General features: G+C 36.1%; 1 protein-coding gene across 1 annotated transcript; it reads left to right on the top strand.

Moving 5' to 3' along the window:
• Positions 1-220: 220 nt before the first annotated feature.
• On the top strand, positions 221-17,115 carry c16h5orf22 (chromosome 16 C5orf22 homolog). The gene is made up of 9 exons (XM_067363809.1): positions 221-394; positions 566-711; positions 7,022-7,171; positions 7,322-7,736; positions 7,865-7,927; positions 9,945-10,066; positions 10,254-10,320; positions 13,478-13,617; positions 15,011-17,115. The coding sequence occupies exons 1-9, from the start codon at positions 326-328 to the stop codon at positions 15,156-15,158; spliced, it is 1,320 nt and encodes a 439-aa protein (XP_067219910.1). The 5' UTR covers positions 221-325; the 3' UTR covers positions 15,159-17,115.
• Positions 17,116-23,173: the final 6,058 nt, after the last annotated feature.

The raw sequence follows: 23,173 nt of genomic DNA, 5'->3' as shown, positions 1-23,173 counted from the left end.
AGTAGCTGCCACTAGACAATATTGCGCATTTACTACAGTATGGGGATTAAAGCCCACGCTGTTCCTTACCCGTGTAACTTTCTATCTTCTTTGGTACACATGTTTGCCATTTTATCGCCGCCCATTAAAATCAGAAACATTCATTTAAAAATATATTTACATTAGGAATTCAAAACTTGTTTAAGTCTCGCTTGTTTCCACCCGGTCGAAAAACAAAGACGCACAGTGCAACACTCATAGCGGCATATCATAAGTCTAAATAAATCTTTCAAATGCTGTTGTAGTTTTGAAGCAAGACAGGAATTAATAACCACTTTTGTAAAAAATGAAGACAACTCCTCAGAAACGCGTGTATCCTAAACTGCCCGTGTGGATTGTAGAGGATCATCATGAGGTAGACAGGACATAATTTCAGTCAATTTAGGGCTTTAAGTCTAACTCCAACTGAATAATGGCAGATAAAAACAATAAAAGAAAATGATACATGTTTTGAATGATAGATCACCTCCTAAACATGTAAAGCAATTATAAATAGTTATTCGAATGTCATTTCCATCTGCTCTAGGTTGTGCAACACGTTTATCGTGCCATCGGCTCTAAACATATTCCTATGAAGGACATAAAAATGGTCCATTTGGACTCCCATCCTGATCTCCTCATTCCTGTGAATATGCCTGCTGATACGGTGTATGACAAAGAGACTCTGCTCAGGTCAGTTTATAAGGGCTTTCATCAACTTTGGACTCTTTTATAGATCCGAGGGGTTTTGTTTTTAATTAAAACCGATATATATATATATTTTTTTTTTACATTAATCTTGGAAATATTGTACTGAGATCATGATTTATCATTGCTACTTTTTTTCTGTCAAATACCTTTTATGTACAGATTTTATTGTTTTACCCTTGTCCCAGATTCAGAAACTTGAAAAATCCATTTTAAAACTATGATAAAAAATGGTTTATATATATATATATATATATATATATATATATATATATATATATATATATATATATATATATATATATATAATTATGGCCATATTCGAGGATGACAAAGCCAAGATTCATCAGCCAAATGCATGAAGAATCACATGCACCTCCAGACCTTAAATTCATTGAAAGTCTTTGGGATGTGCTGGAGTAGACTTTACAAAAAAAAAAATAACATCACAACATATATCAAGATCTTATATTGACAATGCAAAAGTCAAGTACACACACACACACATATATATATATATATATATAAGTTAATTTATATTAAATTATTTTTATAATATATTATACCAATATATATTATTACTTTTTAATATTTTTTTTTTTTTTTCATCTCCAATCATGTTACTTTTGTCAAATTATCCAAAAAAGTGAAGATATATAATTATTTTTACTATGATACATAACATGCAAGCTAAGCAGTTAGCTTTAAGAGGAGTAAGAAGTCATCCATTTTATTCCAAAAACATTTAAAATGTAATTTTCACCAGAGAATGCTATTAAACACAATACATCATTTGAGATGTGGTGGAAATGGTCATGACCTTAAAGGCCCAATGAAGTGCCTTGGAACGCGCAGCATTATTCAATGTGTTGACGTAATTTGAACTGAAACATGAAGACAGGGCGGGACATATCGAACAGCTCCTCCCTTTTTTTAAATAGTGTTTTGTTTATATCACAACTCGGCCAGAGCCATTGAGCTCAGTAAAGCCTCAGTTTCCTTTGAATCTCTAACCGTTTCTCCTCCTAATCTCCTCCATCTCGCTTTAAAATATACTGTAGCATTCTGTGCAGAATTCAAATGGGTCAAATCCATTTTGTGGTCATGTCTCTGGACCGGAGCAGACTGTGTGCGCTGCGATTCGCGTGACACTAACGTGCAACACTGTCTTAAGGCCTGTACACACCGGGACGAATATCGCACGTGCTTATCGACAGTGTTTTTCAAGACGTTTTTTTTGTATTCATACCCAAGCCATTTTCACTGTCGATGCGCAGAGTGAATGTGCAAATTCACTCCCTGACAGTATGTGGCGCTTGTGCTTAACGGTAGTGCAAATAAACATATTTATGATATTAATAAAGTTAAAGAAGATAAAAATGCAGATATAAAATGGCATATATATGACATATGAGAGATGGTAGTCAGAAACGGTAGTGCAAATAAGTCACAATGACAGTAAGTGCAAGTGAACAGTAGTGCAAATAAACATATTTATGAAATAGACATTCTCAACTATATTTCTTGAATGTAAAAGGAAAATAAAAAACAATAAAAACACAGAAATAATATATATCTATTGGTGTGGCCAAGAACTGGCAGAGCACCCATAGCTAGCATCTCAATCAGCTCCCTAGTTCACTAGTCAGGGCACTGATCAGGGAGTCGGCCACATTCATTTACACGGTATACTGATACACGACCTAGGAAGCTGGGGAGCTGTTTGAGACGCAGGGATAGTTTGTAGGGGTCTTCCTCGTCTACTTACTTCCTCTTCATCATCTTGGTATCAACGTGTGCTAGGCAAGACCGTTTTGTGCTTGAGCGCCACCAAGTCATGTTTTACTGTAATTTCAGCAGCTCCATGCACGTGAACAAAAGTGCCAATCTCATTGGTCTGCCAGTTTGTATCACGGCGTGTCAAACCAAAAAAAAAAAACAACCCGAGGCATTTTTTTTTTAAAAAATAGCGCTTTTATGCCTGCTGTTTTTCGCGCTGGTGTGCACACTCACATTGGCAGCCTTTGTTTAGTCACGAGGCGTTAAAGGAACACTCCACTTTTTTGGAAAATAGGCTCATTTTCCAACTCCCCTAGAGTTAAACAGTTGAGTTTTACTGTTTTCTAATCCATTCAGCCGATCTCCGGTTCTGGCGGTACCACTTTTAGCATAGCTTAGCATAGTTCATTGAATCTGATTAGACCGTTAGCATCGCGCTTAAAAATGACCAACGAGTTTTGATATTTTTCCTATTTAAAACTTGACTCTTCTGTAGTTAAATCGTGTACGAAGACCGACGGAAAATAAAAAGTTGTGATTTTCTAGGCTGATATGGCTAGGAACTATACTCTCATTCAGGCGTAATAATCAAGGAACTTTGCTGCGGTTCCATGGCTGCAGAAGTGCAATGATATTACGCAGCGCCCGTGAGCCCCTGCTTGCACAGGGAACGTGCCTTGCAACCATGGAGACGTATGTGAGAGACGCTGCGTAATATCATTGCACTGCTGCAGCCATGATACGGCAGCAAAGTTCCTTGATTATTACGCCTGAATGAGAGTATAGTTCCTAGCCATATCAGCCTAGAAAATCGCAACTTTTCATTTTCTGTCGGTCTTAGTACACGATTTAACTACAGAAGAGTCAAGTTTTAAATAGGAAAAATATCAAAAGTCTTTGGTCATTTTTAAGTGCGATGCTAACGGTCTAATCAGAGTCAATGAACTATGCTAAGCTATGCTAAAAGTGGTACCGCCAGAACCGGAGATCGGCTGAATGGATTAGAAAACGGTAAAACTCAACTGTTTAACTCTAGGGGAGTTGGAAAATGAGCCTATTTTCAAAAAAAGTGGAGTGTTCCTTTGAACGTCGGCGATAATCGCGCGCGATATTCGTCCCGGTGTGTACAGGCATTTAATCGTTCCCTATCCCCTATAATGTGCCATTCACTTTGTAGGAAATTCTAAACGTGTGTAGAAGTGACTGATTTCAGCCTCTGCTTCAGTGTCTATTTATAATGTAGGGGGCGGGACGCTTTAGATTCTAGAGAGCATATGATTGGACAGAAGATCTGATGAGAAGCTGAAGTCCACGGTGATGTCATGAAAATCCGTGATCTATTTTAGCGGAAGTGAGAGACTGTAAGTTTTCAATGCTTATATCTCCTAAATGTGAATTTTGTAACTGTTTTGGGACACACCAGCTTATTCATAACCTTAAGGCTAACATATTCATACTAAAAGCTAAAAATTTTACATTTTGATTTCAGGAAGACTTTAAGAGAAATTGCAAAGCAGTGTTATTTTAGTATTACACACTATTGTAGTTAACATTAATGTTTTGAATTAGTTTTTATTTTTATACTTTTAATTTTAGTTATTTTTGGTAATTTTGTTTTGTGTTTTTGTAATGTTAAAGGATTAGTTCAATTTCAAATTAAAATTTCCTGATAATTTACTCACCCCCATGTCATCCAAGATGTTCATGTCTTTCCTTCTTCAGTCGAAAAGAAATTAAGGTTTTTGATTAAAACATTCCAGGATTTTTCTCCATATAGTGCACTTAAATGGGGCCCAAACGGTTGAAGGTCTAAATTAAAGTTTCATTGTAGCTTCAAAGCATTCTACACGATCCCAAATGAGAAATAAGGGTCTTATCTAGAGAAACCATAGCTCATTTTCTTATAAAAAAAAAAAAAACTAGTGCTGCGTTCCAATTCGCCTACTTATACTACGCCCTAAAAGGATGTACTCTTTCTGTGAACAAAAAGTACTTACTTTTGAGAGTGTAGTAAAAGAGTAGACAAGCTTTGGGACATACTAACACGTCATACAATCGCGTCTTTTCTCTCTGTCGCATCCTGTCACCGTAAACTGGCCTGTCAATCATCTTACATCCTCCACATTTCATTTAGTTAATTTCCTACCGTATCGGAGAGAAATGCAGCACGTTGATCTACAGTCGCGGGTCTTTCATGTGGAGAACTCTCCTCATATTAATGCATAATGATGCATTTAAAAGTTAATGGCCATTCGGATGTTTATAAAAGTCCACATTGGTATTTGCAGATGAAAAATAACACGGGTAACATTAAATATATATTTTCTATCAGGTTAAACTGATTATTAGTCACTCAAATCTCTCACCCTGCGTTCCAATGTCCATACTATCCATCCTAAATAGTATGTGAGATTAAAATAAGTGTGTCCTAAAGGATAGTATGTTGAAAAGAGTATGCCAAAAGTCCCCGGATGGTCCACTATTTCCGGTAGATTTTCGAAGTGTGGATCCGTGCACACTATAAAGGCTGATATTGCCCACAACCGCGCGTTGGACGAGGATTCAGTTCAGAACTACAAACACGAGTAAAAAGTGTTAAAAAACTACAAAACATGGCGGATATGCGCGATCGACGCTGAGAGATTTGAGTGAAGTAATCAGTTTAACCTGATAGAAAATATATATTTAATGTTACCCGTGTTATTTTTCATCTGTAAATACCAATGTGGACTTTTATAAAGATAGATCTGATTGGCCATTAAGTTTTAAATGCATGATTATGCATTAATATGAGGAGAGTTCTCCACATGAAAGACCCGCGACTGCAGATCAACGTGCTGCAATTCTCTCTGATACGGTAGGAAATTAGCTAAATGAAATGTGGAGGATGTAAGATGATTGACAGATCAGTTTACGGTGACTGGATGCGACAGAGAGCAAAGACGCGATTGTATGACGTGTTAGTATGTCCCAAATCTTGTCTACTCTTTTGCTACACACTCAAAAGTAAGTACTTTTTGTTCACAGAAAGAGTACCTACTTTTAGGGCGTAGTATAGGTAGGCGAATTGGAACGCAGCATCAGCGTCGATCGCGTATATCCGCCATGTTTTGTAGTTTTTTAACACTTTTTACTCGTGTTTGTAGTTCTGAACTGAATCCTCGTCCAACGCACAATGGGTTGTGGGCAATATTAGCCTCTATAGTGTGCACGGATCCACACTTCGAAAATCTACCGGAAATAGTAGACCATCCTGGGACTTTTGGCATACTCTTTTCAACATACTATGCTTTGGGACACACTTATTTTAATCTCACATACTATTTAGGATGTATAGTATGGACATTGGAACGCAGGGTAGCTCTCTTCTTCTTCTTCTCTATTAAAATTCTGGCAGTGTAGACACTGCTAACTGTATTACTGCCCTCCACAGGTCAAAGTTTGGACTAAATTGTCATATACAATATGCTAGTGCAAGTATATAACAATTAGTTCAAACTTTGACCAGTGGAGGGCAGTAATACACTTAGCAGTGTCTACACTGCCGGAATTCAAATAGAGAAGAAGAGAGCTAGAAGATGAGCATTTATTGTTAAAACTTATATAATTTTTATTTATTTTTTTTTAGAAAATGAGCAATGGTTTCCCTAGATAAGACTCTTATTTCTCGTCTGGGATCATGTAGAATGCTTTGAAGCTGCAATGAAACTGTAATTTTGACCTTCAACTGTTTTTTTATGTCTATATAGTTTTTATTATGGGAAATGTTGCCTTACATTTTTTATATTTCACTTAACGTTTATTTTATTTCAAGTAATGAAAATGTTTTATGATTTTAATTTGAGTGAACTATAATAACCCTGTTACAAAGTTGACAAATCTGTACAGAAACGGTATGGTCCTCTATTGGGCTTTGTTTGTTAAAGTCACCATGAAATCATAATTGACAATTCTCATTCTTTTATGGAATATTACAGTATTTATTATAAGTGATTTATCCGTGCGCACATCATTATAATTATTTATTTTAAATTCATGTGCCGATCCTTTAATTAAAATAAGATCCTTTAATTAAAATAGCTACCCCTCCCTCTTGTATCGACTTCTCTTCTTTGATGATGTGTACTGGTGTGAGGGAGGCATAACCTGTCAATCACATGAGATCACAATAATAGCAAACCACAATCCAATCAATTCCCAATGGACAAAATCAAGTCCCGCCCTACATTGTCTCTTATTTGAGAAGTTGTTTCACACATACATCACAATAGGGAAGAAAAGACAACCACAACTTCTATTAAATGTAGTCTACAGGGCTACATTTGCATATTGTTAAAGAAACAACCATAAATGCCTGTACAAATGAATAAAATACATGAATACTACTCTGCTTAACAGAAATAGAGAAACTTTAAAAATGCAGTTCATGCAGTTGAGACCAAAGACCACTGATATTTGTTCACAGTAGTTTCAACGGTGAATATAAGAGTTGACATGTTTTTGTTTGCTCTTGCAGTGAGCTGAGCATTGAGAATTGGATTATGCCAATGGTCTATGCTGGACACGTATCCCACGTAGTCTGGTTGCATCCGTACTGGGCTCAGCAGATCAAAGAAGGAGAGCACTCCATGTGTGTGGGGAAAGATTCATCCACGACCACCATCAGGTCAGGTGCAGCATATCAGCATGTAGCCATGAGATGGCAGCAGACGTTCATTCACTATTAATAAGAATGAGACCTCCACCCTGTCAGGAAAAATCATGCTGTTAGAATCATGTTTAAAAACAATCATAAGAAATCTCTTTCTCTTTGCAGGGTGACAAGCACAGATGATTACTTTTTGAGTGACGCTCTTTACGTTCCACTGGATCAGCTGGAAAACCCAAAAGAGTTACATTTAAATGTCATTCGAGTGGATCCTGTCAACACTTTGCAGAAAAGGAAGCATAAAAATGGACAAAGCGATGCTAAAATACCCAAAGCAGCTATAAAGGAGGACAGTGATGTGCAATTAAAAAGGGACACCCCGTGCACTTCCTCTTCCCAACCGCTTGAGGGCAGCACTGCATCAGGAAACGCCAGTGACACACTCATGAAGGCTGATGAGGGGTCAACAAGCTACATTACAGACAAGCTTTTAGCAGTTCTAGAGCAAACTGACCCTTTCATACTTGACATTGACTTGGATTTTTTCTCCTGTAAGAACCCTTTCAAGGAGATGTATACACAGGTGGAGTGAATCAAGCAAACACATCGTTATAGTCTTTTAAATGGAAATGGTTTCTTCATGACTTATTTGGAGTCAGTATCATTTATATCTATATACAATGTGTTTTTACCACTGTTGTCATCTTACAGGAAGAGTATGATCTTCTTCAAGAGTTGTACAGCTTTAGCAGGCCACAGCAGGATCCAAATGAGGTAATGAAGATTCCTTGTTAAATGTACCATAACTAATCATGAGGTGTTTGTTCACTCATAGACATTCCTAGACAAACACATTCAGGGAGTGAAGCTAAATCTCACTAGTAAAATTGTGTATATATTGGCTGTTAAAACAGCTTTTTATCAAAATCATTCAGAACTGTTTTATCATTTGTGCTTGAATTGTTGACATCTTAGTAGAACGTTTGAATGCTGGCAGATACTTGTAAAATTGCATCTGTTTTGCAATTGTCGAGTTTAAAACTATTTTAATTGCAAATTCTATTACCAGCATGACAATGTGAGTTAGAAGTTGATTTCAGAGGTAAACTTAAATTACTTAGTGTTGTCACAATCATAAATGTACAATACACTACCATTCAAACATATTTTTTAAATGTTTATAAAAGAAGTCTCGTATGCTCACCAAAGCTGCATTTATTTGATCAAAAATACAGTAAAAACACAAATATTTTAAAGGTGCCCTTGAATGAAAAGTTGAATTTATCTCGGCATAGTTAAATAACAAGAGTTCAGTACATGGAAATGACATACAGTGAGTCTCAAACTCCATTGTTTCACCCTTCTTATATAAATCTCATTTGTTTAAAAGACCTCCGAAGAACAGGCGAATCTCAACATAACACAGACTGTTACGTAACAGTCGGGGTGTACGCCCCAATATTTGCATATGCCAGCCCATGATCCCAACATTATGAAAGGCATTAGACAAGGGCAGCCAGTATTAACGTCTGGATCTGCACAGCTGAATCATCAGATTAGGTAAGCAAGAACAACAGCGAAAAATGGCAGATGGAGCAATAAGAACTGACATGATCCATGATTACATGATATTTTTAGTGATATTTGTAAACTGTCTTTCTAAATGTTTCGTTAGCATGTTGCTAATGTACTGTTAAATGCGGTTAAAGTTACCATAGTTTCTTACTGTATTCACGGAGACGAGCCGTCGTTATTTTCATTATTAAACACTTGCAGTCTGTATAATTTATAAACACAACTTCATTCTTTTATAAATCTCTCCAACAGTGTAGCATTAGCCGTTAGCCACGGAGCATAGCCTCAAACTCATTCAGAATAAATGTAAACAATATAACAGTATACAATACTCACATAATCTGACGCATGCATGATGAACACTTTGTAAAGATCCATTTGAGGGTTATATTAGCTGTGTAAACTTTGTTTAGGCACTGTTTAAGGCAAGCACGAGCTCCGTGGGCGTGGAGCACGAGATTTAAAGGGGCCGCACAGCATAAATCGGCTCATATTTAATGATGCCTCAAAATAGGCAGTTAAAACAATGAATTTAAAAAACTCTATGGGGTATTTTGAGTTGAAACTTAACAGACACATTCAGGGGACACCTTAGACTTATATTACATCTTGTAAAAAAAAAAAAAACGTTCGATGGCACCTTTTAAGATGTAATTTATTCCTCTGATGGAAAAGCTGAATTTTTAGCAGTCTTTAGTGTCACAATGATCCTTCAGAAATCATTCTAAAATGTTGATTTGTTGCTCAAGAAATATTTCAGTGTTTAAAATAGTTGTGCTGCTTCATATGTTTGTTTCAGGATTCTTTGATGAGTATTTTTTTTTTATTATTTGAATTAAATATTTTGTAACATTATAAATGTCATTACTGTCACTTTTGATCAATTTAGTGTGTCCTTCCTGAAAAGAAAAGTATTACATTTCTTTAAAAAAAAAAAAAAAAATCGTACTGATCCAAAACCTTTGAACGGTAATGCAGTTACACTTACTTTCTATTAGTCGCATGGAATTAGTGTACAATCTTAAACATTTCTTTTTCATGCATGTTTTAAATTAAATAAAAACTTTTTTATTTATTTCCAGGTATAAATGATATCCTATATGTGGTCTCAGGCTTTTGGACCTCAGTGTATTATGCTGAATACAGTACATTCAAGAACGCACATTTTCCAAGGTGGCAAATAACAGTCTTTACAGTTCCATGTGTTGGTTTTCAGGAGGAGCTTTTAGATTGTGTAGAGAGACGCACACACCAGCTCGAAGACCTGGAGGCTGCATTTGCTGACCTGGTTGAGGATGATGGCCAGGAAACTGTTGAACGTTTAGCAGCAAACCCAGGGTATGTGTTATTGATGACATTGAGACTGTAGAGCCACAAGCTCTGTGTTTTTTGATTATAGCTCCATATCAGCGCACCATTGGGCTTGATTGATTGCTGTATATGGTTGGTATGCATTTGATCAAGCAGGAGATGACACAGCCTCATGCATTGATTTTTTTTTTTCCCCCGCTTTCTTTCTTTGCAGAATGAAATCTCTTGTCAGACTTGTACACAGCCTTAAGAATCGAACACAGTCACCGGACTATGAAATGGTGAAGTTGTGTGTGTGTGTGTGTGTGTGTGTGTTTTAATCATGTTTGAAATGTCTGTCATTCCAGATATCCCAAATATTTTTATGCTTTCAGAGACTACACTGATGTATGTAGAAAAATAGAATTTGTATCCTCTTATTTTACCTTTTATATTCTTTTAATAAGTTCCTCTGGCATAACTGAAATCCCTCTTATTTTACTGTGGAGTATGTGTGCAGTTTTCAGAAATGTGGCTCATATTCATTCTAGTCACGTTGTTTCTGCTTAGGGTCAATTTGAAATTGAACAATGCAAAAAATAAATAAAAATAAGCATATGTCAAGAGTGTATTGCTGCTGTGTGAATACTTGCCAGCAAATCTTAACACGAAAATTCATTTCATTTATTCATGTTTAACATGTCTGAGTCATATGAGACCCCAAACATGAACAATGTAACATTTTTGGTGGAAGATACATCTAAACATCTATAAAACATCCTTGTCAATTTATATCACAAGAAAAATGGCTTAAAGTATTAGTTCACCCAAAAAATGAAATTTCTGTCATTTATTACTCACCCTCATATTGTTCCAAACCTGTAAGACCTTCGTTCATCTTTGGAACGCAAATTAAGACATTTTGGATGAAATCCAAAAGCTTTCTGACCTAGATAGACTGTAGGGCTGTTCAACGATAACTGTGGTTATCGTATACAAAATAAGAGTCTGTGTTTACGTAATATATGTGTGTTTGTTTGCTTTTTGTAAAATTATTATGTATATATAAATACACACACATACATGTATATATTTAAGAAATATAAGCATGTATGTATAAATATATTTATAATTTTATATATTTAAATTATATATAAATGTAAATATTTGTATAAAAATATAAGATATTTTTCTTAAATATATACATGTATGTGTGTATATTTATATATACATAAGAATTATACACAAAACAAACACACATATATTACATAAACACAGACTCTTATTTTGTACACGATAACCATGGTTATCGTTGAACAGCCCTAATAGACTGCAAAGTTATCACTTTCAAGGCCCAGAAAGGTAGTAAAGACATTGTTAAAATAGTCCACGTGACTGCAGTGGTTCAATCTTAATGTTATGAAGCAACGAGAATACTTTTTGTGCGCAAAAACAAAACAAAAATAACCACTTTATTCAACAATTTCTTCTCTTCTCTGTCAGTCTCCTACGCTGTTGACGTTGTAAACACTGTGCAGTACTTCTGGGTTCTACTTCATAATGCTAAGTAATATACTAAGAAAAAAACATTTGTGCGGTTTATTCTAAAACATTAAGAAAAATAAATGTAATTCAGGATATACTTTGTAAAAACAAGTAAATATATCTTAGGTATATCTTGTTTCAAAGATGTTTAGATATTGTTTTTTTATGAAAAATGAGACCCAATACTTATTAAAAAATGTTTTGCAGTGATGAGGAAAAATAATGAATTATCAACCTGATACGTAAATGTTAAAGGTGCCCTAGAACTTTTTTTTAAAAGATGTAATATAAGTCTAAGGTGTCCCCTGAATGTGTCTGTGAAGTTTCAGCTAAAAATACCCCATAGATTTTTTTTTAATTAATTTTTAACTGCCTATTTTGGGGCATAATTAGAAATGAGCCAATTCAGGGTGTGTGGCCCTTTAATTCTCATGCTCCACGCCCCAAGAGCTCGCACTTGCCTTAAACAACATAAAAAAAGTTCAAGCAGCTAATATAACCCTCAAAATGGATCTTTACAAAGTGTTTGTCATGCAGCATGTCTAATCGCGTAAGTACAGTGTTTATTTTGATGTTTAGGCTCTGCTCCGTGGCTAACGGCTAATGCTACACTGTTGGAGAGATTTATAAAGAATGAAGTTGTGTTTATGCATTATACAGACTGCAAGTGTTTAAAAATGAAAATAGCAACGGCTCTTTTCTCCGTGAATACAGTAAGAAACGATGGTAACTTTAACCACATTTAACAGTACATTAGCAACATGCTAATGAAACATTTAGAAAGACAATTTACAAATATCACTAAAAATATCATGATATCATGAATCATGTCAGTTATTATTGCTCCATCTGCCATTTTTCGCTGTTTTCCTTGCTTGCTTACCTAGTCTGATGATTCAGCTGTGCACATCCAGACGTCCTGCCCTTGTCTAATGCTTTGAACATGAGCTGGCATATGCACATATTGGGGGCGTACACCCCGACTGTTACGTAACAGTCGGTGTTATGTTGAGATTCGCCTGTTCTTCGGAGGTCTTTTAAACAAATTAGATTTATATAATTTATTATAAGGAGGAAACAATGGAGTTTGAAACTCACTGTATGTCTTTTCCATGTACTGAACTCTTGTTATTCAACTATGCCGAGGTAAATTCAATTTTTGAATCTAGGGCACCTTTAAATATGTTTTTAAGCTATTGGCAGGGTTCCTACGGAAAGTTATGGAATTTGATTTGAAGAAATTCGAGGTCTGGATAAGTGTGGACAAAAAAAAACAAAGCAAGTAAAAATATTCTTGTTTCCAGAATATTGCCCCTATTCAGTTTTCTAAAATATAAAAATAAGTTCTATAAATGTATCATACAAGCAGCGTGTTTTCATGGCAAAAGTTTAGTGATTGTTGAACACTAGTAAAACACTAGTTGAACTCAGTGAATTCAAGGCACAAAATTTTATTATGCAAAACTGTTTGTCTTTGCCATAAGCATATCTCTTTTGAGCAAATGTGCATGTGCCATTCAAACCAGCAACAAATAAAGGAAAAAATGATCATCTAAATCGGACTGAACTTTGCTGTTTGGTGATTGTGCATCATCAAACCACTTGCAGTATCAAAATGATGTGTCAGAGGTGAAAATTTTTTTATCACTTAGAGAAAACCAAAACAGAAAAAATAAAATGTTCTTAGATTGCTGTACTATATACCAAATATAATGCTGAAAATAATGCTGTATGGACCATTTATGTTAAATATGATCTGAAAAATCTTCAGAGAGGTTTGGAAATTTGAGTCTGGAAAAGTATGTATTGAGAGTCTTCAAACAGAACATGGGGGATAACAAATTTGTTTCAATTGGTTACTTTGTAGTGCTGCGCCACACACTGATATATTTGTGCCTGTGGTGTTGAGTCTAGGTACATCAAGCAGGCCTGACCTGTGATTACTCTGAACTCCCTCACCACATCAGCAGTGAGGAGGAGATCCAGCAAATGATCACGGCCGTGCAGCTCTTCCTGGAAGCTCTGCCCAAGCCCACCATTGTCACTATATCACGGTAAATCAGTCATTAGAGTACATGGATGTCTGTTCTGTGTCTCCTTTTGAAAAGTACATTGGGTCCTTTAATCTTTCACTTATGATTTGTTACATCCTCTATGGTTAACAACATTTGGTGTGTTTTTTCCCCCACAGAGAAGCATCAGAAAATAATATTTCTTGTTTTCTATTCAGTCTGCATTAATTAGCATTGAAATTTATGATATAATGAGTGTTGGCTGGTTGATGCCCCAAAAGCAGATGCTTGTATCTGTGCAGTTGAGACAGATGGTGTTATGTGAGACTTGTGTCTCAGTGATCTGTTAGCATGTTTTTTAATGAGCATAGACTCAACATCACACTCATCAATCACACTCCTATCTCTGTGCGTCAGGGGGAGCTCAGCCCTTCATGGTCCATGAGAATATTTTTCATTATTTAGTCTCTTAATATCCAGTTCTCTGACTGATGGTGCATCACCATGGCCGACATGCACCATTTTTTATTTTTTTATTTATTTCGTTATTTTTTGAGTGGCCACTAGTGGTGGTCCTAACCACAATGCAAGAGGACCTGTGTGTATATGTATAAAACATATTGATTCTGATTGGTCAATAGCTGTGTTTTATTCACGAGAAAACACGGCTGACTGCTTCACCCAACAGTTCTGTGTATCACTACACAACACCCTTAGCAACGTAAACTGTTTGTTCTCAATTGTTCATTGAAGCTTACTGTATTATGTAGGAGAGAAAGGGATCAAGTGAGCGAGTTTATTACCTGCATTCAGATTTAGTATTTTCCTTCAGGTCAGTCCTATGTTCATAATAAAACATCTGTTTATGTCAGATGTATTATCTTGTCCTTTTAACAGTTAAGGGGTTTTTCCGTGACTGACGGCGCTAGTCAAAACATTTGTCAGTTGCATCTTGGTCTGTGTTCACAACAGTTCAGTCTTTTCACTGTAAAAGTCTTTGCTACTGACTGCCACACTCATAAAGACAGTCTTCGCTGCCATCTATTGTCATGAAAATGTAACTTCTGTTGCTGTTCACAGTCAGGGACTATATTTTCCGGCGGAAGGAAGGCTTTTAGAGAAAGTTTACTTCATGAAAGTTGCATCGATACATATTTTTGGCTTTAATATTTGTATTGTGTGGTAACCATTTTATAAAAGCAATAAGGTACTCTATTCTAGTGCTGTATCGTGAATAAGTCAGCACAGCCTCGAGTACCTTATTGCTTACATATATAATGCATATATGTGTATATAATATAATATAATATAATATAATATAATATAATATAATATAATATAATATAATATAATATAATATAATATAATTTAATTTCCATGTTGTAATGTACAATAAGGTTTAAATGTTTCTTCAATTTCCATTTCTTCTTGTCAGGTCCAGTTTGGATGAGTATTGCCCAGCGGAACAAGTGGATTCCATCCAAAACAGTGTACTGAACATTCTAGAGTCCCTCTTCGGCTGCTTAGATGTTCACAGGGAGTATGAATCAATACCATCAGAGAGCACATCACAAGCTCCATGAGGAGGGAGGTTAAATTCAACAGCAGCTGTGGCATGTTCTTTACCAACAGCTGCTTTCAAAGGGTGGATGTTGCAAAGCTTTTAAAACCATGCTGAGATCTGCCTTGTACTCTTTGTTATTGTCTGCATTGAGTGTGTCTCTAACAAGGTTGAGATATATGGATGCGAACAGGAATGTAAATTAGTTTCCAGCAGGGAAATGGGTATTAATTTAAAATGTTTGTTGTATATATTTGAAGTGCATTGATTCATGGTATGGGAGGTTGCTGCTGTACACTGGTAGGGTTCAATTTGCAGTGAAATACTGGATAATAATTTTTTGCATTGTCACCAAAATCATTTTTTATTTGCGCAGTAAAGTAAAAATTTTCATATGAATTCTTTGCTGCAGTCATTCATCCATTGTGCACATACTTCAGTTTGGGAATAGCAGATGCATTGATACAAGACAGCACATTTCCCCTCTTCCTGTGTGGTCCCTTGTGATTCAGCTGTCTTTGTCTGAAGCCTGAGGCGGTTACCAATTCATCTGAGCTGTGTATGTGGCACCCTGCTTTAATGCTCCACACCCATAGACTTCTAAACTGCCTGACCTGACTTTAAATTTTACTACATGATGTGCTAGCAAAGGAATAGTAAATGAAAATTGTCATAATTTTCTCACACTTGCGTCATTCCAGATTTGCATGGCTTTCTCTCATCTATGGAACATATAAGGTATTTGTAAAAAGTCAGTTCAGGGTTGTTTTGGACCCCATTGACTTTCATTGTATGGACAAACATTTTTTTCAAATATAGGAGTTTGACACTGTGGTGTTACATAAACTCAGGTTTTCACAGAGGTCATAAGGAGACATTGGTCACAAATAAGTCACCAGTCGCTTAAAAAGCACCGGCTGATTGTTCGCTCGACTAATCAGTTCTGACAATTTCTCTATAACAGCAATTGGTCTGAATCCTGTGCAAGAGATTGTTGTACTGCCATACTGCCTTTGAATCTACAGCATCCTTAACTACTTGTAACAAATGCTGAACAATGCAACACTTGACATCAATTAGCAGGTCAATATCACACCGCCTCAAATCTGCTTTGACTTGCAGAAAACAGCAATTACTAATGTTCTGTTCCACTTTTACAACTTAGGTACATGCAAAAAAATTGCTTTATTCAATTTACTTTAGATGAATACAAGCTTCCATGATAAATTAATATGACCTGCCATTTTAGATGCTCTCAGGAGAGCAACTATGACGCATGCTGGCTTTCTCTCTCCATCTAAATATGTACCATTAACAGCAATCTCAGACTGAATTATGAGTCCTGATGGTCTGAGTAAATGGTTCGCAATGAAAAACACAGAGCACGGCTCTGTCTAAATTATTCTGAACTCAAACCAGCCTTAACAAGTTTTTTCTTCTTTTCTGACTTGTGTACTCTTTAGGAGGCAGCAGTGGCGGTCCGTCACAGGACCTACAGCAATACAATTAAATGTTTTTAAAAACTCTTTTTAATGTGTACATATTATATAAAGTAGGGCTGCACAATTAATCAAATTTCTAATCGTGATTACAATTACGGATGCCACAATTAAGTAATCATTCAAAGGTGCAATTACAAAAAAAAAAAAAAACGCGGTTTGAAATCGCAGGTGTTTCTTACGTCACAAACTACCTTGTAACCAATCACATCAACATGCCGGTGGACTATAGCAGATCATCAACTGACCATGCAAGGGAGTCTCAAAAGAAGGTTATCTCCGTTATATTTTTCTGTTGATATGAAAAATCGGGTAGATTTAGCAATATGGCCAGTGTATGATGTATATTACAATGTTATGATGAACCTAGTGGATCTTGTCTGAGCTTGTGTGAGTGAATGGAGGTGGGGCTAATTATCATATTCAATGAGCCAAGGGTGTAGTGTTACATTCAAGCTATTTTAAGACATTAATAAAAAAATTCACAGGAAAAAACGTTTAAATATGTCATTTTGGTGATCAAAGATTTTTAAGGGATACAATTATTGACTACAGGGGGACTTTAAGGGTTTTTTGGGGGTTTTTTTCTCCATAGTCTTAATTTTAGTTTTAGTATAACATTATAATACCATGCACATTTTTACCTTTTTTATTTATAGAAATCAAACCAATGTATAGTTGGCATTTAAGGCTTAATGCTATAGAAAAGCAATACAAGTTTTTTCAAGTACAGTGTTTTCAGCTTGTTTATTTTCATATGAAAATATGGCTTGAAGTTGCTTCAAACAATGGTATATAGCTATTCAAATAATCATTTAATGTAAATTGTGATAATTTATAATCGCAATTACAATTTCAAGGGAATGATCCACAATTATGATTTTGTCATAATCGTGCAGCCCTAGTATAAAGATAAGTATTTTATTTACAAACCCGATTCCAAAAAAGTTGGGACACTGTACAAATTGTGAATAAAAAAGGAATGCAATAATTTACAAATCTCATAAACTTATATTTTATTCACAATAGAATATAGATAACATATCAAATGTTGAAAGTGATACATTTTGAAATGTGCCAAATATTGGCTCATTTTGGATTTCATGAGAGCTACACATTCCAAAAAAGTTGGGACAGGTAGCAATAAGAGGCTGGAAAAGTTAAATGTACATATAAGGAACAGCTGGAGGACAAACTTATTAATTGCAACTTATTATGTCAATTGGCAACATGATTGGGTATAAAAAGAGCCTCTCAGAGTGGCAGTGTCTCTCAGAAGTCAAGATGGGCAGAGGATCACCAATTCCCCCAATGCTGCGGCGAAAAATAGTGGAGCAATATCAGAAAGGGGTTTCTCAGAGAAAAATTGCAAAGAGTTTAAAGTTATCATCATCTACAGTGCATAATATAATCCAAAGATTCAGAGAATCTGGAACAATCTCTGTGCGTAAGGGTCAAGGCTGGAAAACCATACTGGATGCCTGTGATCTTCGGGCCCTTAGACGGCACTGCATCACATACAGGGATGCTGCTGTAATGGAAATCACAACATGGGCTCAGGAATACTTCCAGAAAACATTGTCGGTGAACACAAACCACCGTGCCCATTGCTGTTGCCGGCTAAAACTCTATAGGTCAAAAAAGAAGCCATATCTAAACTTGATCCAGAAGTGCAGGTGTTTTCTCTGGGCCAAGGCTCATTTAAAATGGACTGTGGCAAAGTGGAAAACTGTTCTGTGGTCAGACGAATCAAAATTTGAAGTTCTTTTTGGAAAACTGGGACGCCATGTCATCCGGACTAAAGAGGACAAGGACAACCCAAGTTGTTATCAGCGCTCAGTTCAGAAGCCTGCATCTCTGATGGTATGGGGTTGCATGAGTGCGTTTGGCATTGGCAGCTTACACATCTGGAAAGGCACCATCAATGCTGAAAGGTATATCCAAGTTCTAGAACAACATATGCTCCCATCCAGACATCTTTTTTTTCAGGGAAGACCTTGAATTTTCCAACATGACAATGCCAGACCACATACTGCATCAATTACAACATCATGGCTGCGTAGAAGAAGGATCCGGGTACTGAAATGGCCAGCCTGCAGTCCAGATATTTCACCCATAGAAAACATTTGGCGCATTATAAAGAGGAAGATGCGACAAAGAAGACCTAAGACAGTTGAGCAACTAGAAGCCTGTATTAGACAAGAATGGGACAACATTTCTATTCCTAAACTTGAGCAACTTGTCTCCTCAGTCCCCAGACATTTGCAGACTGTTATAAAAAGAAGAGGGGATGCCACACAGTGGTAAACATGGCCTTGTCCCAACTTTTTTGAGATGTGTTGATGCCGCGAAATTTAAAATCAACTTATTTTTCCCTTAAAATTATAAATTTTCTCAGTTTAAACATTTGATATGTCATCTATGTTGTATTATGAATAAAATATTGAAATTTGAAACTTCCACATCATTGCATTCTGTTTTTATTCACAATTTGTACAGTGTCCCAACTTTTTTGGAATGGGGTTTGTATATTCAGAATACTAATGTAAGATGTCAGCCTAAAGAATAGATATGCAAATGACACAAAGTCATTTGTTTCTGTCAAAAATGCATCTGAAAATGAGCTGAGTGATAAATATGGATGCTGATATGATGAAAAGGAGAAATACTTCAAAAATAGTTCAAAACACGTGCTAAATTCTTGACATTCTTTGTATTCCTGGTAGATTCATACATTTTTAAATCAATAGATCAAAAAAAAAAAAAAAGTCTAGTGGTGTAACCAAGTAAAAGTACTAATACACTAATACACTTTGAATACACAGGAGTATACATGTACACAACAAAGCCTGTGTTTTAAATTGTTTTTGAACATTTTTCAAGGTAGTTTTTCATAAACATCAAAACATGTTCCTGTGTTTACTTGAATCTGGATAAAATGTGCTTATTCATTTAAAAAACTCAGTGACCTTGACTCATCAGTCCTGTCTGCTTAATGGTTTTCCTGTGACATAATACAGTAAAGTGGCTTCCCGCAAGTTAAGCCATACTGATATTCATTTGGAGGTCAAATGGTTTTCAGATATTTATATTTTAAAACAATATTGCTTCTCTGATGATGATGACGAATTACTTTTTGCTAGAAAAAAAATGTTCCAGCTTTTTGCCTTTTTTTTTATCTTTTATACAGCACCTGACTTTTTTTTTTTTTTAATTAAGCCCCTTAAAAGAATTTTAATTCAGAAATTGAAAATATGTTCATCATAGAAGTGGTAGTCAAGTCATTTTCATTATCACTACATTTCATTTATAATGTATTTGAATAATAATAAAAAACAATAAGTATGACGTCAATTACAAGCAACCTGAGGCAGGGCCAACAATAAAATATACATACGCTGCATCTAAAATCGGATACTTCCCTACTATATAGTAGACGAAAAACAGTACACCAAAAGAGTACGAATACATAGTATTTGAAAAGCAATAGGTGAAAAGTATCCGGATTACCTACTACTTCCTCTGAGATTCTGAAGTGTGCATTCGATAAACATTTCCCATGAGGCCACAGGAGAGGATTTGTCGATTGACACCAAAGGTCACATGACAGTGATTGATGTAGTATGTCCAAATTTCATTATAGAACATGCTTTTTTAATGGGCACGGAATAAGTTTCGAACCAAATGTAGTACCTACAGTATGCAATTTTTTTACACAGCAATAGTCTGGGATGATTATTTATGGGTGGGCCTTCCATAAAATTGGGCAAACTACTGTATGTCATAGAGGCCCTTACTGGCCCCTCCCCCTATCTAGGCTCCGGGAAAAATCTCATTCACAATGACGACTGTGGTCTGTGATTAATGGCACTTCATGATTTGTTATATTAATTTCCTGTGTTTACAAGTGCCGGGTTGGTACTCTGAAGGATTATAACGTGTCATTAATAATCAAGGCTATTTCAAGCTTTCAGAGAGAGATCGTCTGTGTATGGAAGCATAATTATAAGCTAAGTGATATGATGGAGACAATATTTTATTCATAAAATGTATGGAGAGCAGGTTTGATCAATATTAATTTACACTCCAGCTAGCCTGGAAAATTCCCTCATAGATCACCACTGCTAAGCAGATGTATTCAGATCAATGTAACGAATTAATAGTTTTATATGTATTGGCAGACACTTTTTTCCAAAATCAACCTATTCCCTGAGAAACTGGGAATTAAATCTCTTAACATTGTTTAAGATCCATTAAGGGTCATTTAAAATTATTTATGCGATATAAAGCATATACATAAGACTAAATGTCATTTGTAAACACTTATGGAAGCACTATAATGAAACTGCATCTTTGAGGTGCGTCAAACAGTTTTTGACATCATGTCTAAGGGGGCGTTATGCCAGGTTGTGAGTGTTCTCATCTGTACTATATCACTCTGATGAGATGCAGGCCGGCAGCTCACAGAAACACAGAACACACCATTCCCACAGCGCTGAAACTCCCTAATGAATACATTTTATTCACATCTCATTCTCTTTTTCTACAAAGTCATAATGTAAGGCAAAAATAGACTTGCCTCAGTGGCTCACCGTGATTGTGAATATCATCTTACTGCATTAGCCTTGTTATCTTGCAGGTGTAATTGAACCTGGTTCTCACTTTCATGGTTCAGTTGGTTCAGACATATTATTAAATTGATTTTTTTCCCTTTTTCTTTCATTCCTCTCCTGAATGTCTCTTAAATTTTAATTTTAACTGGAGTTTCCATCTAAAGCTAATATTATAATATTCCACATTAAGCTAATGTTATGAAGAGCAATGAATAGTTTGCATTACTTTGGTTTATTTATTATTGTAACACGAGAGGCAAGGAAGGCAGGAGACGAGGAACTAGGCGCAGGTATTTCAATAAACAAAACAGGAAACCAGGGAACATGAAGGGCAGGAATACAACAACAAGAATACAAGAAACAGCTTACAAACTAATAACAAGACACAGGTGTAAACAATCAAGGGGAACCAATAGAACTACAAAACAGGATATGGAATCAAACTAAACATAATATATATTACACAATACATTTTAAAATTTTTCTTCTTTTTATTCATAGATTGAACTAAATAAAACACAATGAATTGATACACACATCTGCCTTCAACACCATTAGTTACTCTGTCACAGTGCATTCATCAGCATGAAGTGATAGTGCCAGTTGGCTCAGTGGTTGCATATGTCATCATGCTGAACAACTCAACTGAGCCCAGATGGATGATGCTGTTAATACAGAGGACCATATTGTTCATCAAATGTATGTAAAATCAGTCCATTAAGGAGATGTATGCTCAATACTCTGCAGAATTTAATGGAGTCCCTTGTCAGGTATTCAGATAGCTCTCTGTGACTCCATTTATTGAGCTGGTTGGGTTATTTGAGCATAAAAGCACATGCATTTATTTTGGTTTTGCAGTGTCATTCACTTTAAATGGGATTTTCTATAAAAAATAAAAAGCCTCACAAATCACAAACTCACAATCAGAATCATAAAGAGCTTTATTGCAAAGTATGTTTGCACACACAAGGAATTTGTTTTGGTGACAGAACAAGCTTCCAGTAAACAAAGATATAAGTGAATAAGACACATATTTATGGCTACACTATATTGCCAAAAGTTTTGGAATGCCTGCCTTTATGTGCACATGAACTGTAATGACTTCCCATTCTTAATTCGTAGGGTTTAATAAGGAGCCCAACCTTTGCAGCTATAACAGCCTCTTCTGGGAAAGCCTTCCACAAGGTTTAAGAGTGTCTTTATGGGAATTTTTTTGCATTCTTCTAGAAGCGCATTTGTGAGGCAGTGATGTTGGCGAGAAGGCCTGGCTCGCAGTCTCTGCTCTAATTCATCCCAAAGGTGTTTTATCGGGTTGAGGTCAGGACAAGGTCAAGTTCCTCCACGCCAAACTCACTCATCCATGTCTTTATGGACTTTGCTTTGTGCACTGGTCATATGCACAGTCATGTTGGAACAGGAAGGGGCCATCCCCAAACTGTTTCCACAAAGTTGGGAGCATGAAATTGTCCAAAATGTCTTGGTATGCTGAAGCATTAAGAGTTCCTTTCACTGGAACTAAAGGATGCATTGCACTTGGTGATGTAAGGCTTGGATCCGCTTGGCCATGGAAACCCATTCCATGAAGCTTTCTACGCACTTTTCTTGAGCTAATCTGAAGGCCACACAAAGTTTGGAGGTCTGTAGCTACTGACTCTGCAGAAAGTTGGCGACTTCTGTGCACTGTGCGCCTCAGCATGCGCTGACCCCGCTCTGTGATTTTACGTAGCCTATAAATTCGTGGCTGAATTGCTTCCACTTTGTTATGATACCACTAACAGTTGTCCATGGAATATTTAGAAGTGAGGAAATTTCATGAATGGACTTATTGCACAGGTGGCAACCTATCACGGTGCCATGCTTGAATTCACTGAGCTCCTGAGAGCAACCCATTCTTTCACAAATGTTTGTAGAAGCAGTCTGCCCAG

Source organism: Chanodichthys erythropterus, chromosome 16 (genome assembly GCF_024489055.1).
Source record: "Chanodichthys erythropterus isolate Z2021 chromosome 16, ASM2448905v1, whole genome shotgun sequence".
NCBI lineage: Eukaryota > Metazoa > Chordata > Actinopteri > Cypriniformes > Xenocyprididae > Chanodichthys > Chanodichthys erythropterus.
Note: the sequence above shows the minus strand (reverse complement) of the source record. Positions and strands in the feature narration are given on the sequence as shown.